Source organism: Balaenoptera borealis (genome assembly GCF_965194805.1).
Source record: "Balaenoptera borealis genome assembly, chromosome: 13".
In the NCBI taxonomy this organism is placed as follows: domain Eukaryota; kingdom Metazoa; phylum Chordata; class Mammalia; order Artiodactyla; family Balaenopteridae; genus Balaenoptera; species Balaenoptera borealis.
This window is the reverse complement of record NC_138870.1, coordinates 23297351-23320602: the sequence shown is the minus strand read 5'-3', so window position 1 is coordinate 23320602 and position 23252 is coordinate 23297351. Positions and strand designations below refer to the sequence as shown.

General features: G+C 36.8%; 3 protein-coding genes across 12 annotated transcripts in view; 1 reads left to right on the top strand and 2 right to left on the bottom strand.

Moving 5' to 3' along the window:
- The window catches only part of TM7SF3 (transmembrane 7 superfamily member 3), a 35444-nt gene extending 30405 nt beyond the window's left edge, over nt 1-5039 (top strand). For all 5 annotated transcript variants that reach the window (XM_082352188.1, XM_082352187.1, XM_082352185.1 and 2 more), the window contains 3 exons: nt 2346-2443; nt 3004-3166; nt 4422-5039. In XM_082352188.1, coding sequence (XP_082208314.1) covers nt 2346-2443; nt 3004-3166; nt 4422-4684 — 524 coding nt within the window. In that variant the 3' untranslated portion in view covers nt 4685-5039. The remainder of the gene's footprint in view (nt 1-2345; nt 2444-3003; nt 3167-4421) is intronic.
- Nucleotides 1-23252, bottom strand: part of LOC309609978 (dystroglycan 1-like) — a 135192-nt gene that overhangs the window by 29954 nt on the left and 81986 nt on the right. The window lies entirely within an intron of this gene.
- FGFR1OP2 (FGFR1 oncogene partner 2) overlaps nt 6784-23252 on the bottom strand; it is a 39062-nt gene continuing 22593 nt past the window's right edge. For 3 of the 6 annotated variants that reach the window (XM_082352284.1, XM_082352283.1, XM_082352285.1), the window contains 4 exons: nt 22567-22709; nt 20087-20200; nt 17500-17613; nt 13785-15819 (listed from right to left, as the gene is read on the bottom strand). In XM_082352284.1, coding sequence (XP_082208410.1) covers nt 15682-15819; nt 17500-17613; nt 20087-20200; nt 22567-22709 — 509 coding nt within the window. In that variant the 3' untranslated portion in view covers nt 13785-15681. Of the gene's footprint in view, nt 11081-13784; nt 15820-17499; nt 17614-20086; nt 20201-22566; nt 22710-23252 lie in introns of those variants that run through there. The other 3 variants (XM_082352286.1, XM_082352288.1, XM_082352287.1) reach the window with 3 other exon arrangements.

Genomic DNA, 23252 nt, shown 5'->3' with positions numbered 1-23252 from the left:
TCAAAGGCAGTTACGCAGTTGAGGCTTATCTGCCATCCCGAGCTAAGAAATGGAATGGAGTCTGGGGCTTCAAAGGGGAGGAGGGCAGTTTACAGGAACATAAGAAGAGCAGATGTTTGCCATGCAGGTAAGTCTTTCAGATAAAAAGTTATCTCTGGTAATTGCTTTGGTTCTGGGCCAGGCCCCTGATCTAAATTCTTTTAGGCAGTTAAGGGAAAGAAAAGTTTTTCTGAATCTGCTGGGTCTTGATTGCCTTCAGCTCATGCCAAAGGGGCACATTTTGGGGTGCCCTATTCTGCTTCCCTTCACTTTGCAGTTGTACAATAACTTAACATTTCTTGTTTGTTGTCAAAAATGCAAAAAAAGGAGTATCTACACACTACTATATTTAAAATAGATAAACAACAAGGCCCTACTATATACCATGGGAACTATATTCAATATCTTGTAATAACCTATAATGGAAAAGAATCCAAAAAAGAATATATATATGTGTATGTGTGTGTGTATAACTGAATCACTTTTGCTATACACCTGAAACTAACACAACATTGTAAATCAACTATATTTCAATTAAGAAAAAAAAGGGAGTATCTACATTCAAAAGTATTAGGCTATTTCCTTCTTGTGACAATGTTTAGTTCTTATATAATAATGTCAGATTAAAGGTGATGAAAATGTTAGATATAAGAATAGCTGTCTCAAAAAAAAAAAAGAGTGCCTGTCTCTTGAGGTTGTCAGTTTTTGAGAACACAGGATATAGAGTACAGTTGGCTCTCTAAAGACTTTTTTTTTAAGATCAGAGAGAATTGGTGACCTGTGTGTTTACTGACCATTCCAAGGCCCTTTGTTCTGATTTTAGCAAACCTATAGCCGAGTTCATTTCCACAGGCCCCCCTGCAGGTAGCTTTTTATCTACCTGCAAAGTAGCATTGTTTAGATTTGACTAAATGACAGGTTCCCAGGGATGTCTGTTGAAAATGCAGATTCAGAGCTCTACTCTAGAAGTGCTAAATCAAATACTACTTAATGAGCTTCCTCCCTTTTTGTTAATGCTTAGAGGATGGAGGGATGATGGGTTAGAAGTTTTTGTAGTTAACATATTGAACTATCTTATTTTTGGTAGTTAATGTATGAACTATCTCATTGCTTAAGGACATTTAGGGTGAGTGTCTCCCTAATAAGAGTGGGTGCAAACTCATATTTTTAAGCATTAAAATTTGAAAAAGATTTGGCTGACCTCTCAGATCTAATTAAATTACTGTTTTCACCTTATTATGTGTCTACCCAAGAGCTTGTACTCTGAAAGGGTCAGTGTTCACATGCCTGGCATCATAACTACTATTTTTTTCAAATTTATTTTATTCAAGTAGAGTTGATGTACAAGGTTATGTTACGTAACTCCTCTTTTTAATCCTGCATTCCTTCTTTTAAAACCACATGTGCATTTTGTGAAGGTTAGTGTAGTTGACCTCGAGATCTGATCCATCCATTCACCTCACTGCAGCATGTTGCTGTTTGCTTCCTGAGAATGTGGGGTCTCCAGGTCAGAGTCCCTCACTATGGAACTCCCCCTCTTTCAGGATACATGGGTCTCAAGATATGGGGCCACCTCCAGCTGGACTGAGTGACAGTGCCAGTGTCAATATGAAATAATTGTCAGATTTATATTCTTGCTATTTAAACGTAATTTATAATAGGAGTTCTTATATATCTGTCCTGGGTCACCCCAAGGTGTGCTGGACTTTGGAGAAGGGTTTAGTAGGGCAGATAAGTGGTTGGCTCCCATCTTTCCTGATGCCTGAGGAAATCATCTCTTCCAGTGTGCAGTGGCTGGGCAGGAAATGCATTGACGGTAAAAACCTATTAAATCGATTTTGCTGCTTTTATGGGAGTTCATATGGTTAACTCTGAATGCCACTTTTTTACTTTGCAGTACAAAATCATGGAATCATAGAAATTTGTAGCTAGAAGGGACGATTTGAAGCTTGGGGATGAAGTGGTTCAACCTTCTCATTTTACGGGTTAGGAAATTGAGGCCCAGCATCACAGCTGGTAAATGGAAGAGCTTGGACTAGCCCAGCCTCTTCTAAATTATCCTGGTAATAAATGCAGAGCATTTACCTGCTTGATTTTCCTCCCACCCCTCTACCTTCTTAGGACACTCCCTTCAAAGGGGATTGTATTGACAGTTAAGTGAAAAAAGTCAGTTCATATCTAATTGCCGACATATTCCCTGGTTGTTAAATTAAATCTTCGATGTACGTCTATGTTCACACGTTGAGAAAACAAAATTTAACTTGGTGAACCTGTTGTTTACTCTTGATTTCTTTTTGCTTTTCCAGGAAACCTAAAGATTTTCCGTGATGATGCAGTGTTCTGGGTGACCTTCTCTTGTATAGCTATACTCATTCCAGTGGTTTTCATGGGCTGCCTAAGAATAGTAAGTGTCATCGGGTCAATTTATTCATCCTGTTGTCCTGGACCTTCAGTTGTTTTGCATTTTTATTCACCAGAGAGAGCTGTCTGATTATCTGTATCAGATGATTGATTTTTAAATAGCCTTGTTACTATGAAAGCAAGAGAAGTTCTAGTTACGATTACCTAGTTATGATGTTTTTTCCATCAAGTGGTGCAGGTCATCCCTCTTTTAACAGCGGAAGCAGAGAAGGTAGGGCTTACAGTAATGCAACAATCTGCTGGATTGTTCATTTCAGCTGTCTCTCCAGAAGAATGGTTCTTAATCTAACTAGAATTTATTGTTGAAGTTCTTTCACAGGGAAGATATTTTCTATGATGAGGGAAACTGTTTTACCAACTGTAGGTGTTGAAGATCGTTTTCAGTTTATATTTTCAGGTAACCTTTATTCAGCTGTAAGACTTTGTCTCTCTTCACATGCTCCGAGGGAGAAGTGATTCTCTGGGATTGAGGCCAATGATTAAAGTTAAAAACTATTATTGTTCTACCAGAGGTGCCGCCTAAACGCTTCTGCTCTTCCACAGCTGAACATACTGAGTTGTGGATTCATTGGCTCCTATTCGGTGGTCTTGGCCGTTGACAGTTACTTGTACACAAGCCTTTCCTACATCACTTTGAACGTACTGAAGAGGGTGCTCCACACGGATTTCCGCAGAGCTTTCATAAATGTGCCTTTTCAAACGAATGGTAAGACTCTAAATCCAAGAACCAAGTGATAGTCAGATAGGAATATTGGCCCACCTGTGCTAACAAGAACTCTTGGTAACCAGATTGAAAGATTGAAAGAAGGTTAACTGGACAAAAGGAGGAAATTCACACCATCCAAATGCTGTAAGAGCCCTGTGTTAATAACTTGTGATCAGGAATGAAGAATTTAAATTTGTAAGGTGGCTGAAAGTCATACTTCTAAAAATCTAGTACATGAACTTTATTAAGAAATTTCTAAGCCAGGATTACTAAGGTTTATCTGGTCAATTCCCAGCTGTAAGAAAAATGCTGAGAAGAAAGCTGTTGGGCACCTTATGAGTTGGGGTGGGGTGAGGGGTGAGAACGACAACTTGATTTTTTTAAGCTATTCCCTTGTTTCCTCCTATAAAGAAGCACGCAATTTGCTAATCAAAGTGAAAGTGGTTTTCAATCAGTAGTTGTATTTTTCCTCAATTGTAAGAGTCTACCCATTAAAGATTTTCCATTAACTTTCTGAAAAAAATGACTACTAAATTAAATGTTCACAAAGATTATAAGATATGTTGGTTTCAGAAATGTTAAAATAGCGAGGATGGAAAAGCAGGTCTTAGAATTGAAGATATATAAGCACCATTGTGATTGTTATGAATATTTAAGGGCAAATCTTTCCCTCTGCTATCCTGAGCCTGCCCTCATTCTTTAAGAGGTTGATGGTAGAGACCTTGAGATCCACACGTCTTGGAAGTTTGACGGTATTTTGCCAAGCCTTCTGCTAGAAGCTCAGTACAATTTGTTGACTCTTTTCATGCATTTCTGTATCCACTCTATATGAGTGGGGTGGGGTCCCATATAGGGTGGGATGGCAAAAAAGAGCATCATGACGTTCCAATGATGTACATTTGTGAGATCACTGCCTTTCCCCCCACCTCTGGAGAAACACAGCAATCAACAAACAGCTGTGTCTGTGGGCACTAGTCATAAAATATTGGAATGCCAAGGATTCCTTTACAACCTGTCTGGACTTTCAAATGCCTGTAATTGGAAACTCCTATTTTAAAATGTAAGACCATAGCTTCCTCACTTATTCCTTGGCTGGTTAAGTGAGGAAATACATGTATGTTTGGACAAACTTACCAGAAAATCTAATATTAACTGAGAAAAGATGATACAGATTGAGGCTATGAAATGTTGTCTTCGATCTGTGTTAGGTTTTAAAATACAAGAGTTCAAACTGTGCTTCTCTACCGTTCTTTAGACTTTATTATCCTGGCAGTATGGGGGATGCTGGCTGTAAGTGGAATTACGTTACAGATTCGAAGAGAAAGAGGGCAACCGTTTTTCCCTCCCCACCCGTACAAGTTGTGGAAGCGAGAGCGTGAGCGCAGAGTGACGAACATCCTGGACCCCAGCTACCACGTCCCTCCACTGAGAGAGAGGCTCTACGGCCGATTAGCCCAGATCAAAGAGCTCTTTCAGAAGGAACAGCCAGCCGGAGAAAGAACACCGCTGCTTCTGTAGATGCGGAGGGCTTGGTCAGTGCAGTCTTGAAGTACAACCCAGGTACCGCCTCAGATTGGGTGTTGCTGCCTTGCTGCTTCAGCAGTCTCTGGGGCAAGTCTGCTAAGAAACCAGCTTCTGTGTCCGTGCTTTGTACAGTATTGTGGTCTCCTTATTGATACAGGGTAAGGGTATACCAGGGACATGACAGTAATTCTAAGTGAGAGGGAGAAAGATGGCCAAAAAGTTGGTGGTAGGGAGGTTCTTCCTTATTACGAAATACTTAAGAAATTACCTTTTGGTTTATAAATATATGTCAACTTATTCCATTAAACAGATACACTTAAAAAAAAAAAAAAAAGGAACTTGAAAACAATGGTTCTCCTGTAAAGCCCTGGTGGTTTTTTTTTTTTATAACACCTTGAACAATTCTGTCACCTGAGTCTGTCCAAACTCGGGGGCCAGGGCACGGAGGGTGGTTTAATTTAAGGGTTGGACTGAACTTTTATTTGTCACTGTGTTTGGAGCTTTGGGAATTTGAAACTGGGCCTTTGAACTTCAGAGTACAAAACAGGGAAAACTAACTTATTTTCTTTCTAATAGCAGTCTGATTACTTAGTTGTATCTTTCTTAGTATCATATATTATCAAAAAGTACCCTTCTTTTGTTTATGGTAAAATACATATTTACCGTATCGATCATTTTTTAAGTATATAGTTCAGTAGGTACCCCTCGTCTTTGCCTTTTATTGCTTAAAATGGTAATTTAAATAGCTAAATTATTCCAATTATTTGAAAGTAGGTCCATTTATATAGAGCTTTTATATGGATGATTTATTTATATTTCAGATTAAAAAATGGACTTTTTTTTCTTTCAAGACCTTTTAAAATAGTGTTGATAGCTGATCTCTAATTGAAACTGCATTCGATGACATATGAATTGTTTTATTTTTAGGAGACAAATTGGCTCTTAGCTTCATCCATAATCCCATTAATACGGAAACCTTTAAAAAATTTGCATTTTGTAGTTCTTTCTGCTAAATTAGTTGTTAGAGCATTGGCACAGTTTCCGAAAATATGTGCATGAAGGCTTTGTTTGTCCTGTCTGTGTTGTAAAGCGCTGAGGAGGGCGTCAGAAAGGGTTCAGGTGTTTAATAGAGCTGCTTTCAATGACTTGGACTCTGTAAGGAGAGTCCCTTCAGCTTTGACTTTGTTCCACCACAAGAAAGCACCCGATGCCCTGGGCTGCATCCCTGCTCCTCATGGCCTTTTAACCGTCAGAGCCTCTGCCGAGGAGGTTCTGCCTTGCATTTGGAGCTGGTGACGCTGATGTGCCTGAGTGGCTGTGAGGTCAGTTGTGGTTGTTGCATTCCCATCTGTAAGTTAACCGCTGTTTAAATGATGCTGCTTTTCAGAGGTTTTAAATGGACAGTAGGTTTCTGAAGTTTCGGGTAACTGGAAAATTTTCAACTTTCGCTCTTAAAAGTGTTCTGGTAAGGTTGAAACAAAATGAAAAAATGTATGACTAATCATTTCTTGCATTGAAAAATTATACACAGGTGTTTGTTTACTATTTATTTTGTAATCTTCACTGTTTATATAACTTCAAAAACACTTAAACTTGAAGAAAATGTGTTTTTTTAATAATTCGCTGTAGGGATTCTGGATTCTGCTGTATTGTTGTAAATTCTAACAAAGTTATATGGAATATGTGTGAGTTTTTTCCTATACCATCAAAATGCACTGCCAGTAAAGGGTATAAAGACAAAACACTTTCTTGGAGGGGGGAGACAAATTGTTAAAATTTTTCATGATAATTTGTGAGTAATAAGTCAGTTCGTATAATTTTTTAATAATAAATACCTATTTTGAAAAAATGCTAAGAAGTCTCATTATTATAAAATTCCTATAAAATTTTTTACCAACTGTATTTTTGTACCAAAGTAACAAGACATGAGAGGACCGTTTCATAGCTATAAGAACAATAGCTATAGCTATAAAGAACAAATAATATTTAATCTGGACAAACAATTCTTTATTAAAAAAATCAGTTTAAGTATAAATGGAATGATAGGAAATGAACAAAATATGGGATAGGATATGAACAAAATATGGGATAGGAAATGAACAAAATATGGGATAATGTGTTAAAAGTTATTTCCTTTGTTAAAAGGAAAGCTGATGTCTTTAATGCATTAGTTTGTGTTGGTGTCTTTAGTACTTCAGTTGTGTCAAACAAGAAAAATAGTGTTGCTGGAAACTTGGTTCTACTATTTAAACGTTTTGGTTCTGATTAACCTATTGTAGATTAGCTACTAGGTTGCCAAACCACAGCAGCTAACCGGTGCTATAGACCAGTTGAGTTCTATATAAATTGGGATAGAAAACTGATTCTAACAAAGAAATTGCTAGAATATTAGACCAGGAGTGAACTTCAGAGATAACGTTAACTGATCTTAACATGTTATCATGTTATTTTATACCTGAGGAAATTCTTAAACAAGGAGTAAATTATATGAAGTCACAGTTATCAAATAATAGTGCCCAGAAACAAAATTTGAGAACTCCCTATCCGAATGTGCTTTATACTCTATCATAATGAAAATGTAATTCATTATTTTCAGTTTTCTTCTGCTGGTGAATTGGTAGGAAGCTCCTATGCTCCTAATATTGCCATGATCTCTACTTTTGGGGAGTTATTAATATTACACAGTGAAAACATGTTTTTCCAAGTTAATTCTCTGTGGTCATGGACCATTTCCTATTCATTACAAAGTACATGATAGATCCTTAAAATTTCCAATATCCATAAGTATTTCTCCACAGCAGCATTTGTAAAGAATTTTTTGGTATAAAGTTCACTCCTTGATGATGTACTTGATACCTGTTATTAACCTTCATTAAAACCCCAGAATTCTTGGCTGATCTCCTGAGAACTGGGTGGAGGCTTTCCCATTGTGCTACAGCCCTTCTTGGAAGGGAGGCTACCTGTGTTTTCCTTTTTGATATGGGCTGAGTTGTGTTCCCCCCTCCCAATTCATATGTTGAAGCCCTCACCTCCCAGTACTTCAATATGTGACTGTATTTGGAGAGAGGGCTTTATTAAAGAGGTAATTAAGTTAAAATGAGGCCATTAGGGTGAGCCCTTATCTAGTCTCACTAGTGTCTTTACAAAAAGATAAGAACATACAGAGACCCTGGGGCAAAGTACATGTGAGGACACAGTGAGAAGATGGCCATCTGCCAGCAGAGGAGAGAGGCCTCAGAAGAAACCAGCCTTGATCTTGGACTTCCAGCCTCCAGAACTGTGAGAAAGTTTCTGTTGTTAAGCCACCCAGTCTGTGGTATTTTGTTATGGCGGCCCTAGCGGACTAGTACACTTTACAAGTCCTTTTATCCTGATGGTTGATTGAAAGACATCTGGGCACTTTGGCCACTACGTTTGCAAGGACCACTCTTAATGAAATTGAGGTAGAGAGGGGCTCAAGTTTAGCGGAAACTTGGGCTTACCAGGGACTACCACATAATCATTACGCGGGGGAGGCTGGCAGTTCTGGATGAAGCTACATCAGCACCAGGGGCAAAATTTTAATAACTGTAATACAATGAATGATAACAGTCTGATTTGGATCTCACCTTCACTCATTCACTCAATATTTTGTTGAGTTCCTAAATGGCCAGGCATTGCCTTGGGCCCTAGAAGAAGATGACAAACAATACAGGCCTGGTCCCTGCTTCAGGGGTTAGAGTGTGATGAGTGAGACAGATGCTAAAATAGTTACAGAAGAAGTAACAATATGCAATGAAAATCTACAGTGGAATTGGGGGTGGAATCTGAGATGCCAGGGAAGACTTCCTTGAGGAAGTGACATTTAAGTGGAGATTTGGAGGATGAGCAGGGCCACAAGGAGGCTCAGTGCGTTCCATGTAGTGGAGGGAAAGCACCAACCAAAGCCTGGAGGCCTTCCCTTCTCATTTTGGAGATGCCCCAGTGGAGCCTCACCTGTATGCCCACCAGTCACTATCGCCCTTCCTTTTGGTGCCTGATGGGAATCAGCTCTCCTATTCTCAGCTTTTGACATTTTGAGCAGTTGGTCCAGACCAGGACGTTGTCAGGTTTTGTTTTGTTTTCTTTTAAATCGAGTAATAATTGACATATCAACATTGTATAAGTTGAAGGTGTACAATGTGTTGATTTAATACATTTATATATTACAATATGATTATCATCACAGCATTAACATCTCTTATCATGTCACATAATTCTTTTTTTGTGGCGAGAACAGGTAAGATTTAGTTTATTAGCAACTTTGAAGTTTATAATACAATACTGTTGACTATAATCACTATGCTGTATATTAGAACTCCAGAATGTATTTATCTTCTAGTTGTAAGTTCATACCTTTAAACATCTCCCCAGTTCCCCTAGCCCCAGCCCCTGGTAACTACCATTCTACCCTCTGTTAGTAGGAGTCTGGCGTTATTAGATTACACAGATGAGTGATATCATAGTGTTTGTCTTTCTCTGCTGACTTATCTCACTAAGCATAACGCTCTCAAGGTCCATTCATGTTGTCACAAATGGCGGAATTTCCTTCTTTCCCATGGCTGAATAATACTCACTTGTATACAAATGCAACATCTTTATCCATTCATCCGTTGAAGGACACTTAGATTGTTTCCCTATCTTGGCTATTGTGAATAATGCTGCAGCTGAAGTAAACTTGGGAGTACAGATAATTTTTCAATATCCTGTTTTTGGTTTTTTTTGGATATACAGAAGTGGGATTGCTGGATTATATGGTAGTTCCGTTTTTATTGTCAGTCTTCTCTTCCTCATTAAATTTTAACTGCACTACAAAACTGCACAGAGTACACCTTACCTCTTTATTTACCTTTCTTTTTCCATTCCTTCCAAGACCCTAGAATTTAACAATCATTCCCTTGCAGGTAGGTCAGAACTTGAGTGACCCACAAGCTGTGGCCCTCGGAATCATTCTTTCTATTCCACAGTCTATACATACAAGTATAATAATATACCTGACTCTACTGCCCCTAAGGGTGAATTCCTTCCCCTGGAAGGAGGTTAAAGAATGGCCACAATTTTTTTTCTTTTTGAAGTCTTTTCCCTTTGAAGTCCTTAAGGGTGAAAAGGCCTATTCTGTCTCACATGCGGTTCTCATGGCTCCTCCTGTAACGGATTCTCTCTCCCAGACTAGCTTGAATGTGCTTGGCCTGCCTGCACTCATGGTGCAGGACGGATGATCTGGGAGCTTTGAGGAAAGGGGTAGAGGATAAGAAGACGAATGCAGCTGCAAGAAGCAAGCGAGACACATTACTAAGCATGCCTTGGCTCCCCCATTCTCCATGGGCTGTGTTGTCAGGAACTGAACCAGTTCTCAACTTTTTAAAGTAAACTAGCTGTCTCATTTGGAGGCCATCTGTGTATCAAAATTCCTTAAAATGACTAAAATATATGTATCATTAGGGCCGGGCCTAAGGTTCTAGGATAGGGGTACCCAACCCCTGGGCCACAGACTGGTACCAGCCCATGGCCTGTTAGGAACCAGGCCGCACAGCAGGAGGTGAGTAGCGGGTGAGCGAGCGCAGCTTCATCTGTATTTACAGCCGCTCCCCATTGCTCACGTTACCGCCTGAGCTCCGCCTCCTGTCAGATCAGCTGCGGCATTAGATTCTCACAGGAGCTCGAACCCTACTGTGAACTGCGCATGCGAGGGATCTAGGTTGTGCGCTCCTTATGAGAATCTAACGCCTGATGATCTGAGGTGGAGCTGAGGCGGTGATGCTAGCGCTGGGGAGCAGCTGCAAATACAGATCATCATTAGCAGAGAGGTCTGCCCGCACAGAGACCATAATAAATCAGCTGCTTGCAGACTCATATCAAAGCACTATCAGTGAGTGGCAAGTGACAATTAAGCTGCATATGGTGGCAGGATTTATAGTGGCAAGTGTTGATGTACTTCAATTGTACAGCTGCATCTGGTGGCAGGCTTTAAGTCAGAATCCAACACATATTTTAGTCCGTGCGTGGCCCACCCATTATTTTATTTACGACTTCCATCCGCGCCTCTTTCCCACACTGCGCACTTCTCTCAGTCACAGTTTTGGTAAACCCAAAAGCTAACCCTAGCCAAAATGGGTAAAAACCAAACGTCGCTGGAGAGCTTCTTTGAAAAGGGGGAAAGAAACAATGATGAGACAGCAGAAGACTCTAAGACTGCCAACAAAAAGAAAGCTGCATTTAAAAGAAAATACCAAGAGTCCTACTTAAATCATGGGTTCATTGCAACAGGTGATTCACGTTCTCCAAGCCCGCTTTGTGTAATATGTGGCGACCGGCTATCCAACGAAGCCATGGAACCTTCAAAACAGCTTCACCACATGGAGACCAAGCACCCTGCATTAAAAGACAAGCCTTTGGAGTTTTTCAAAAGAAGAAAACGTGAACACAAAGAACAGAAGCAATTATTGAAGGCCACCACCCCATCAAATGTGTCTGCACTGAGAGCATCATTCTTAGTGGCTAACCGCATTGCCAAAGCTGAGAAGCCCTTAGTATTGGTGAAGAGTTGATCCTGCCTGCTGCTAAGGACATTTGTCATGAACTTTTAGGAGAGGCTGCAGTTCAAAAGGTGGCACATCTTCCTCTTTCGGCTAGCACTATAAGTAGACGAATTGATGAAACAGCAGACGATATTAACGCACAGTTGTTAGGATTAATGAGTCACCGTGGTACTCCAGGTTGATGAGTCTACCGATGTTGACAACAAGGCAACAATACTCGCTTTTGTGCAATGTATTTTTCAGGAGGACGTGCGTGAGGATATGTTATGTGCACTTTTGTTGCCAACCAACACCACAGCAGCAGAACTATTCAAGTCTTTGAATGATTACATAACAGGAAAACTGAATTGGTCACTTTGTGTCAGTATGTGCACGGACAGAGCGGCTGCCATGACTGGACGGCTTTCTGGTTTCACTACTCAGGTCAAAGAGGTCGCTTCTGAATGTGAGTCTATGCACTGTGTCATCCATAGAGAAATGCTGGCTAGCTGAAAAATGTCACCTGAACTTAACAGTGTTTTGCAGGATGTGATTAAAATTATCAACCACATTAAAGTATGGGTCCTTAACTCATGTCTGTTCGTGCAGCTCTGTGAGGAGATGGACGCAGAGCACACACGTCTTCTGATACACACAAGTGAGATGGCTTTCTAGAGGTAGATCACTGGCCAGAGTTTTTTACAAGAGCTGCTCCAGAGATTTCTTTTAGAAAAACAGTCACCACTGGCAGCACATTTCAGTGACACAGAAGGGGTCACAAAACTTGCTTACTTGTGTGACATATTCAACCTGCTCAACGAACGCAATGTCTCTTCAGGGGAGAACGACAACTGTGTTCAAGTCGGCAGATAAAGTGGCTGCATTCAAAGCCAGACTGGAATTATGGGGGTGACGAGTGAACACTGGGATTTTTGACATGTTTCAAACATTAGCAGAGATTTTGAAAGAGACTGAGCCAGGGCCTTCTTTCTCCCAGCTGGGGCATGATCACCTGTCTCAGCTTTCAAAAGAGTTTGAGCATTACTTCGTAACCACAAAAGCTCGAACTGGGAAGGAATGTATCCGCAACCCATTTGTGAATAAGCCAGGTGAATCGACTTTGTCCGTGCTAGAAGAGGATTAACTGCTTGAGATTGTAAAAGACGGTGTCCTTAAAAGTATGTTTGAGACAACTTCAAATCTCCATACGTTCTGGATTAAAGTCAAGGGGGAATATCCTGAGATTGCCACAGAAGCACTGAAAAGCCTGCTTCCATTTCCAACATCCTATCTTTGTGAAGCAGGGTTTTCTGCAGTGACAGCAACCAAAGCGAGATTACGGAGTAGACTGAACATAAGCAACACACTTGGGTGTCACTGTCTCCCACCTCCCCCAGATGGGACCATCTAGTTGCAGGAAAACAAGCTCAGGGCTCCCACTGATTCTGCATTATGGTGAGTTGTATAATTATTTCATTATATATTACAATGTAACAAGACTAGAAATAAAGTGTGCAATAAATGTAATGCGCTTGAATCATCCCGAAACCATCCCCCCACCCCGGTCCGTGGAAAAATTGTCTTTCACAAAACCGGTCCCTGGTGCCAAAAAGGTTGGGGACCGCTGTTTTAGGGGACTAATTTCAGGGATGGGATGGAAGGCCTTTCTCTGAAAAAGAAAACAAAAAAGCACTCTCTCATTTTGCTTATTAATGTCGGAAGGTTTTTCCAACAGAGGACGACAACTTCCCATTCCACAAGTAGAGCTACTCAACCTTTCTTCCAAACCAGCTCTCCCTCCTGAATTCCTTCAGTGATTGATAGATACCAGTGATTTTCTTTCTACTGAATAGAGATGGTTTTCACCTCTTGTATTCTATATATGTCTAGAGTCTGCACGAGCTAGGAACAAAAACCTTATAATCACTGAGGTAGGTCTTAAAATGAACATATTCTAGGGGAAGTTAGTTAGTTAGTATTTGAGAAATTCATTCACTTGCTCTCACATCAGCCTTTGGTTTGACAGGCCAGAAGTCTGAAATCAAGCAGGGTTGGTCCCTTCTGGAGGCTCTGAGGGAGCCAAGGTCATTCCATGCATCTCTCCTAGCTTCTGACGGCACCTCATAAACCTTAGAGTTCCTTGATTTGCATAACCCTCTGCCTCTGTCTTCACATGAATTTCTCCTTGTGTTTCAGATCTCCCCCTTTCCTAATAAGGACGACAGTCGTTGGATTTGGGGCCCATACTAAATCCAGGATGATCTTATCCTGAGATCCTTAACTCTGCAAAGACTCTATCTGCAAATATGCTCTCACCCACACGTACAACAGGTTAGGACCTGGGCGTACTTCTGGGGGACACTATTAAACCCACCACAGATGATCAAAAGGTCTGCCGAGTTAGCAGTAAGTTGCTGGCCAATTCCTAAGAAATACAGATAGAAGTTGTTGCTAAGTACTAAGTTTGTGGTAAGAAAAAAATAAATAAAAAGCCCTAAAAATAAACTATATGGAAGAATAAATGTAAGCATTGTTTTCAAATTAACTTGGAGACCATACCAATTTTAATCGCTCATCTTTATTGATAAAATAGGTTCCTAGTAGTACATATTCTCAGACATAAATTTAAGGTTCTGCTTAAAAAAAAAAAAGTATGGGATAGAACACAGTTGCTATATAATAACATAAATGTCTTTAAACACCAAGTTCTTAAAATAATATCCAAGTAAGAAGACGAAGAATAAATTAACTCAACTTATTTGTTTACAAAAATAATTATTTATCAAGTAATGTTTTATAATAGAGCTGCCCCAATGAATTGCCTCAGACTTACTCTCAATTGTGTAGCTTATTTCAATTCTGACTTGGGATAAAAACTCTATGAATGAATGTGCCATCAAATTAAAGGATATTTTCCCCAAAACCAATAGAAAAGTTTAAAAATAAAAACTGTCACTTGTTTATCAAATAACAATTAAGGCCTCTGAATGAGAAAAGAAATCTATTTAATGTTTGGGCCATTAGCCCTTTTCTATTTCAGTCAGTCCCATCAACCCCACTTACCCCAAACTTAAGATAAAAATTTCCAAAGTGAAAAGTAGTTTTGAATTTTACCAATATATGAAATTATACATAAAAGTTACCATGTAAATATTACTTTAACAAATTATATACTCCAAAGTAGAATTTTCTATTGTGCTATTTTTGATATATGTTTAATATAAATGAGTATGGTATATTTAATAATCATATTTGACACTCTTACCTTTTCTTCTATAATCACGACAGAATATGAAATATTTAGATTTCAACTGATGTTAAAGCACATTTCTATTTCTAGCAGCTTTTAAAAATTTATATACTGGATATATATTCTGTAAAAAATAAAACAAATACTTATAAATCCAGATTTCCCCCTCACCACCCCCCAGCCCTTTGACTGAAAGGTTACAAGAAACATCTTATAGGTTATGAGAACCAGATGGAACTTAAGAATAGATCTAGAAAAAAATTTTTTTTAAATTTTAACTTACTGTTTCTATATGTCTTAAGCGTAATTACTTAAGGAAAAAAAAAGGTTTTGAGGCAGAGGAATTCCCAATTTACTTTGAAATTACCATACTTATCTTGCTATATCAAACATTTCAACTGTTAGCTAAATGAGCTACATAATATCCTTAAAGATCAACCAGAGAAGAGAAAACTCTCATCTTCATTACTGATTAGAACCAAAACTTATTCTTTCAAAGAAGTAGTTTAACCTACTAAATATGTCTCTTATAAGCTCTTCTTTCTTAGAAAGTAGTATTCCTTCTCTTTCATCCCTGAAATATTTCATATACTTAAGCAAATCATGGACAATTGTTAGCTCAGTATTAATTAGGATAAATTAGCTAAAATTAAATTACCTCTTTTAGTTATGGTGCATATAAAACATTCCTAAGTCTTTCAAACTGAACTTTCTTTGACAAAAATTTAAATTAATGAGAAGGTAGATAGGCAATCATTAAAGCTGAAGTCTCATGGTACATAAGCTATTTGTTAGCTTTCACCATATAGGGAGGATATAATTTAGTATGACGATTTTCCATTCACAATACTGTGGCAAAATTTGTATTTTAAAATTGGGATGTTTCTATTAATTCCCAGACATTTGTTGGGGATATTCATGTTTATCCAAGTGTCAACCAGAAAGCCAACAGCACTGCTGAAAGCTCTTGATACATTCAGCAGTCACTGTGAAAATCTTTAACTTGTTCACCAATTAACAAAGGCTTAGCTTCTATTTTTCAATTATAGTTTGGAATAACGTCTATGACCATTAACTATGCATTTTCTTGTTGCTATTTTTTAAAAATGTCATTGCCAGTGCACTGTACGTATTATAAAAAAATAAAACAAAGGGCAGCTTGAGATGGATTTTTCTGTTAATTCATTCACAGACTTAAAAGCTCTTCAGCTCTTCCTCAGACTCAGGTCACTATTGGTCACTAATGCTGACAAAGATGTACTTTCCGACACATCATCTTTTCTAAGATTCAAAAATGATTCTCGAGTTATTTGAAGGATCTCTCTCAAGCCTTTGTTTTCTTGCTATAAGAAAGCACAAAAACAAAGAAGCAGTCACCAAGCTGGCTACGAGAGTACAAACATCTTAAGAAAAGCCAAACATATGAAGGTATGATAAATAAAAAGCAAGTACTGTAATTGGCAGAAATGTATTAAATGATATATGCAGCTGAAGTTGACAACTTGAATCCAGAGAACACTTTTTTAAAGAGGTAGGAATCATGTATTCAATGTCTTCCACCACTGAAAAGCCTTTTTATTTATCCAGCTGTAACTGTAGACAGAACCTCAGAAACAGCCTTATTTTATAATCACAGTATAGAAAATCACAGTAAGAAAATAACACCTAGATTTATATTTGTGTAAACTCAGAAAGTCTGAATAATACCCTGGGGCTAAAAGGTCTCAGTACTTTAGTAATTTTATTATTTCCCATGATAGCATGGAATGCTATCCCTCACTGGAATTTAACAGCAGTAGGGCTGGCTGAATAGATTGTGATATTTTTTAAGTAGGAAAGTTAAGTGACTAAATCTAGCACTGGTAAACAACTTTGCCTTCTTCTTCTAGATTAGTTACTGCAAGAAATTTTTAGACATTTAAAAATAACTCTCATAATTTATTCTCTACTGCTTTGTCTTTGGTCTTACTTTCTAAGTTTCAATGGTATAAAACAGAGATCAGCAAACTATGGCCTGGCTTGAGGCCTGTTATTGTAAATTAAACTTAACTGGAACACATTTGAGTCCAATCTTATTTTTTGTGTGTATAGCTGCTTTTTCATTACAATGCCAGAGGTGAGTAGCTACAACAGAGATCGCCTGTTTGCAAAGCTTAAAAGATTTACTATCTGGCCTTTTACTGAAAAAGTTTGCTTACCTTTGTTATAAAGAATGAGAGAACTTTGTATACTTAGAGAAATCATTTTTGGCCCTCTATAACCAATTTCTCCACCATGATTTCAAAATAAAGGTTTTAAAAGTATAAAGGTCTACTCTGCTGATTTCAGTTATTCAACAATGACTTGTGCTTTTGCTACCACAAAATAAAGGACAGATGAGATAAAAGCTTTTATACTCCCCAGAAAAATACACGTGGCCAAAGAATATGATTTGTGGACTGAAAACATTTCTCCCTGCATCACTGGGATCTCTAATAAAATAAAGATATTAAAAAAATTACTAAGCTGAAGAAGTATATTCACCTAATAACAGAAGAGACACAGGATCAAAAAAAAAAATCCATTTTCTCAATTACTGGTATAAGTTTACAATTGATCCTAGACTCTTGCATTACTATATAAATGGTCTTGCATTATACACCCATATAACCAGTATCCAGATTAGGAAAAAGAACATTACTAGTATCCCAGAAAGTGTGTGAGTATATATATACATATATATATATATATATATGTATTTTTTTTTTTAAGATTTTTTTGGGACCATTTTTAAAGTCTTTATTGAATTTGCTACAATCTTGCTTCTGTTTTTTTAATGTTTTGGTTCTTTTGGCCACAAGGCATGTGGGATCTTAGCTCCCTGACCAGGGATCAAACCCGCACCCCCTGCATGGAAGGTGAAGTCTGAACCACTAGACTGCCAGGGAAGTCCCCAGAAGGTACATATCTTAAAGTGGGATATATTTTCTGGCATAAATCTTTGTATGGACAGTTTTCACCGACATGTGCAATTTAAAACTTACCTCAAGTTGAAATATTCGTTCCTGTTCTCTGCAACCCTGTTGCTCGTCAATTTCAATGGCTTTCCTCATTACTGCTGCCATTTCAGTTATCTGGTCAACATGTGCTTGTAATTCCTGAAAAAAAAAGAGATGGAAGTTGTGAATCAGTGATAATACTTTTTAAAAATTTTTGGATCCTCCCCTTTTTATAAAATCTGCATTGCCACTTAATATGAATGTAATTATCTTTACATTGCCATGTAACATAAATGTAATATAGCAGACAGATATTTACAAGAAAGTTGACTGACCATGAATGTGCTTTTGAAGTCAGATTTCTGTTAGGACTAGGATTAAGGATAAGCAGCACAATATATCTAAACCCACAAACAGGAAAAATACTCATTTCACTGTCCTCTCTCTCACCACAAATGATCAGCAACTTTTTTCTGCACCTACATACCCCATTGACCAAAGTAATGGGAAAGATAAGCATTCAATCTCTTTTCCTCCCTGAAGTCTTCATGATTTAAAAATATTTTCTGTATTTTCCATGCCTAAAAATTCATCTCAATTCAATCCAGAAGCTTTTCTAGATTATATTCCTCATTGAGAGCAGGAACTGTATATTGCTTATATCTGCCTATTATTTAACATTAGGTACATAATAGATAATACGTATTGAGTAAAATGAACAGAGTTCTGCTTTTAAGTATTGAATATTAAATGGCCTTCTGTGCAAACTGTTCAAAATATAATTTTAGTATAAAATAGACATCCACATTTGTTTGGCACAGCAAGTAGCATAAATTTCTTCCAATCTCACTCTCTTATTCTTTTTTGCACACCTATGATGAGCCAGGCACTGTGCTAGGTGACAGGAATATGAAGCCTGTTAAGAAATGTTCCCTGATTTCAAGGAGCTTACAGTCAATGAAACAGACAGACAAAAGGTTTATAATCAACAGAAACATGAGAATAATACTTTTTTAAATGAACAACTTCTATAGACCATTGTTCACTAGCAACTGAGGGTCATTTTGTTATACTAAGGACAAAACTTAAATATAAAAGTTAATAGCTCCCCAAATAAACATTAAGTTTCTTAAATAGTTGTATATACTCTGTTTGTAAAAAGGATTTGAACGAGACCCCCCAAAACCTACAAAACTAGTAAACTATGGAAGGAATGTAATAGAGAACAAATAGGAATATCTTCAGCAAACCACACATTTAATATCTTCTTAACCAACAAATATACAGATCCTTACATTATTTTAACACAATCTATACAAAGCTAGTACGCAGGAAGAAGGCAAAATAAAAGATTACGCTGTCCAGTATGGCACTATTTAAATTTAAGTTACCTGAAGTCAAATACAATTTGAAGAAATTAACAATTCAGCCCCTCAGTTGCACTAGTCACACATCAAGTACTTAATAGCCACATGTGGCTGGTGGCTTCCATATTGAAGAGCATAGATAAAGAGCATTTCCATCATTGCAGAAAGTTCTATTGGACAGCTCTGGATTAAATTATGATAGCAAGAATGATATCAAGACAAACATCTGTCATATTCTGTAGTAGTTTAAAAAAAATGATTACAATCCCTCCCACTGTAAAGGGAGCCTAATGTTTAAAAGCAAGTTAAGTATAGATAACTGCAGCAGCAAACTGAATAAGGGTAATGAGTAAAAATTTTGAATACCAACAGCTTTCTCAGTTTATGATTTGGTGTCTTATGGCACTGACCTAGGTTAAACAACTACAAGGAAGCAGATAATTACTTGCCTTTAAAACAAAAGAAAACAAGAAACTACTAATTTTTTCAGGACAGTCTGTTTTAATAAAATCATCGTAAGAAAAAAACCCCAATACTTCAAACAGAAGTGTATTTTTATAGGTCTGGTTCCTGGATGGTTCACTTATTACAATAAAATCTTCAGAGAAGTGTCATAGATCTCTTAATAGGCACAAGAAGGCAAGACCTGTGCTTTCAAAACTGTCTTAAAGGCAAGAAGTGCTAGCAACGTAAACCCTGCACTGTCTTGAAATGCCTTTCAAGAAAAAAAGGCAGTTAAAACACAATAGACACAATGGAGAGGGTACTACTATACTTAATAACACCTAAACAAAAGCAATTTTATTTTATTGTGAACTCAAACTAAAGGACTAAAACTATCGAAAAGCTGAATTAAAACAGTTCATTTAACAGTTTAATTGAACAAAATTTTTAGAAAATCAGATTAAAATTATTACCAAGAAAACATCTTTGATGTCCAGCAAGAGGATGACCGTTTGAAGCTTACTAAAATTTTGCATCTATAGCTAACAAGAACAATAACATGAAAGTCTGGCCCAAAGAACCTTTAAAGCCTGCAATTATCTAACAGGCTATGTGTAATACAATACACAGAGAACTGATGACAGACTTAAAGTTTCTATACTGAGTATTTTTGCAAGGCTATGAAAAGCACAGCGTTTTTAAAAGCAATTTCATTTATTTGCTGATTTAATTTGGGAGGAGAATTCAATGTAAAAGAACTTTTTAAATGGACCCCCCCCTTCCATCCACACCCCAAAAGCTGACTGTTTTATTTAGTGTACATTCTGATTTGCTTCCAAGTGCCTCCTCTGCAGTCCATGTTGAGGTGCTTCAAGGATGTGTCGAGATGCATCAAGGAAGAATCCTTCGGAGTTGTTACGATGCACCATGTCAATCTGTAGTACAGAGTCATTATAATGTTAATACGGATAATATCCGTAATTTAAAAACTGAATGAGTGTTAGTTCATGCGTGTTAGCCAACTGTTTGAAATGTTTGTTTTTTTAAGATTTCCAAAAAGGTAGCAGTTCAAAAATAATGTAAAAATGAGTATTTGAATGAAAATGAGTTCTCCTCAAACTTTTTATTGGTTTTTAAATAAATGTGTGCTCAAAAACTTCTAGGTGAGGACAAAATTCTATGTTACAGTAGTCTCAAAAGGGTCTCTTACTCCAAAATGCTGTTACGTGTAACTTTGTTTATTACCCCTAAATGTGTTATAAAATTATTTTTGTGTTTAGGCATATCAGAGCACTAGTACCTAAACATATCTTGGAAGCTCATACTTATCATACAAGTTTCTCTGCTCACCCACTTCTGCTTGTTGACCCCAATAATTAATTCAAGGCTAGATTTAGATGGATTTGCTACCTTTCCTTGCCACTTTCCCAGATTCTCCTCATGAGAACCAATCTTGCTTCCTCTAGTATTCCAGTAATAATTCAGATCTCTATTTTAGGATTCATCACATCCTACCTTATATTAGATAATCATGTTTGTGTCTGTATCTCCCAGTACACTGAAAGCTTCTATGGTAGAGTAATAAACTTATTCATTCATCTTATTATTAATAATAACTAAGCCAGTGCAAGTGTTAATAAATATGTTTGAATCAAAGTGTCTCCTTTTTGGGAAAAATCAAAATCACAAACATTAATATGTATTAGTTAGAATTAATAACAAGTAACTGAACTGTCATTTCATGGAAGGCAAGAATCAGCACTTAGATGAAGAATTCAATTGACATAATTGAAAAAGGATGATTTACAGCTATCTTAAGGAATGTTTAACTTTGCTAATTAATAAAACAGCTGTGATGAGTGGTAAACTCTAATGTGTTTTAGAAAACATTTGCTTCTGACATAGCTGCTACCACAAGAGACTAGCTAGCTTCAGTATCTTATTCTCAAGCACTAGTTTGCCAGAGCATTCTCTTTAGATCTTAAAAAATTTGTTAAGTTGTTAAACATAAGGGCCTTTTGGAATGTCTCAAGATTATACTTATCTTACCAATAATTTTAAGTCAGTTCATATTTGTACCTTAAAAAGACCTCTTAAATTATATATTTAAAATTAAATTTTTTATAATGATCTCATTAACAATAGATACAGTTTATAGTCAAAAGACTGCCATTTAACTATCCAAGGTTTCCTTTTGGATAGGAGATGAATAGCATAATTAGATAATATTAAAGCCACATTTATTTTTATTATTTTACTATTTGACACAAGAGCTGTCTATTACTAACTTCCTTAATATGTAGAGTTGAATTTACATATTAAAGCAATTCACTAGGTATTTAATTTTAATAGAATTCATAATTTTAAAATACCTACAAGCACCAAGATGGAAGAAATATAACATTTTAAGGAATCTAAAAAGTGTTTCAATAATCGAGAAAGATAAAAATGTTATATGAATATTTCTTAAATAATATTAGTTATGACTAATAGTTAGTTCACCATTATCCAATACAGATAACGGCCTAGTAGTCACAATCTATTCTAATATTTTTATTTCACACCAGCAGTTAAAAATCAGTTTAAAATAAAACATAAACAGAAAAGGACTATTCTACCTGTTTTCAAAACAGGTGCTAGCAAACACAGGGATCAGAATGAGTATGACGAACAGCAGTAAAAACACTAATTTCTAACCAGTTCAGCTCTGTCTCTAGAAATGATATTAAGTGATATGTGATGGAGGAGGGGGTGGGGAGGCAATATATTTGATATATATATAAATATATACATATATTTGATATATATATTTCCTCTCCCCCCCACAATGGCACTTCCATTAATAATCAGGAGTATCTATAGTCTGGATGAATTAACCTCATTCAGAAAATAGTCTTAAGAAAAACAAATCTACCTTTAGCTGTTTTCAGATTTTTCAAAAAGTTTTAAGCATTTAATTTTCATTTTTGCAAGAGATATCAGTACACAAATTAAAAGAAGTATTTCTTACAAGCAGATAACCTTATAAAAATAATTTTGAATTGAACAGACTTACCTTTATTTCCCAAATAAAGTTTATTTTTTAATATATATTAAAGCTACTAGGGAAGAATGGGAGTTAGAAGAGTAAATCAAACAGAAAATGACACATAACATGACAAAAATAAGGAGAAGAAAATGTCAAAAAGAGAAGTATTCAATATCATGTAAGTAAGATTCCATTGTTTTTTTAAAAATCTGAACACAAGTTAACCAACTGTCCTTCTTTTCTATTTCAAATTATATTTACAGAAAGGATTACCTTGGTGTGCTGCTCTTTTAACTTCATTATTATCCCTGGATCATCTTTTTTGCTAGCCATTAGCAATCTAAACATTTGCTCTCGATACTTGCTCATTATAAGTTCCAAGGCAGACTGATGTTCTTCCAGGGATGTACGTAATTCTATCAAAAACAACAGTATATTTTATTCAAACTTGAGTTCAGGATGTACAAAGTATTCTCTTCCACATTACATTTATAAAAAAAGCAATTTATAACAGGGGTATTTTAAAAAGAAAACATGAGGTACAAAAATCTAGCCACATGGAAATAAAGGATACCAAATGGAGTCCTTTATTAGTTCTCAAAATGACCATTTTAAACTCATTTTTTGAGAAATCATTTTAACAAATATTTACTGAACAGGAATTAAGTATCAGATCATGCTCTATATTAGGAATACCAAAAGGCCATAAAGCTCAGAGTCTAGTGGAGAAAACAAAACATAAATAATTATAATACAATGTGATAAGTGTAGAGTGGAGCTCTATCCAAATACATATAGAAAGTCTGTGAGGAAAAATTGGTGAAAGCTTCACAGAAGTATAGTACTGAGATCAACTTGCACTCCTTGAAATGAAAAATAAATGACAGGGCATTCTAAGCAGGGAGGTATGAAACTGGATGGTGTGTTCGGGAAATCATTCAGGGTGACAAGAGCAAAGG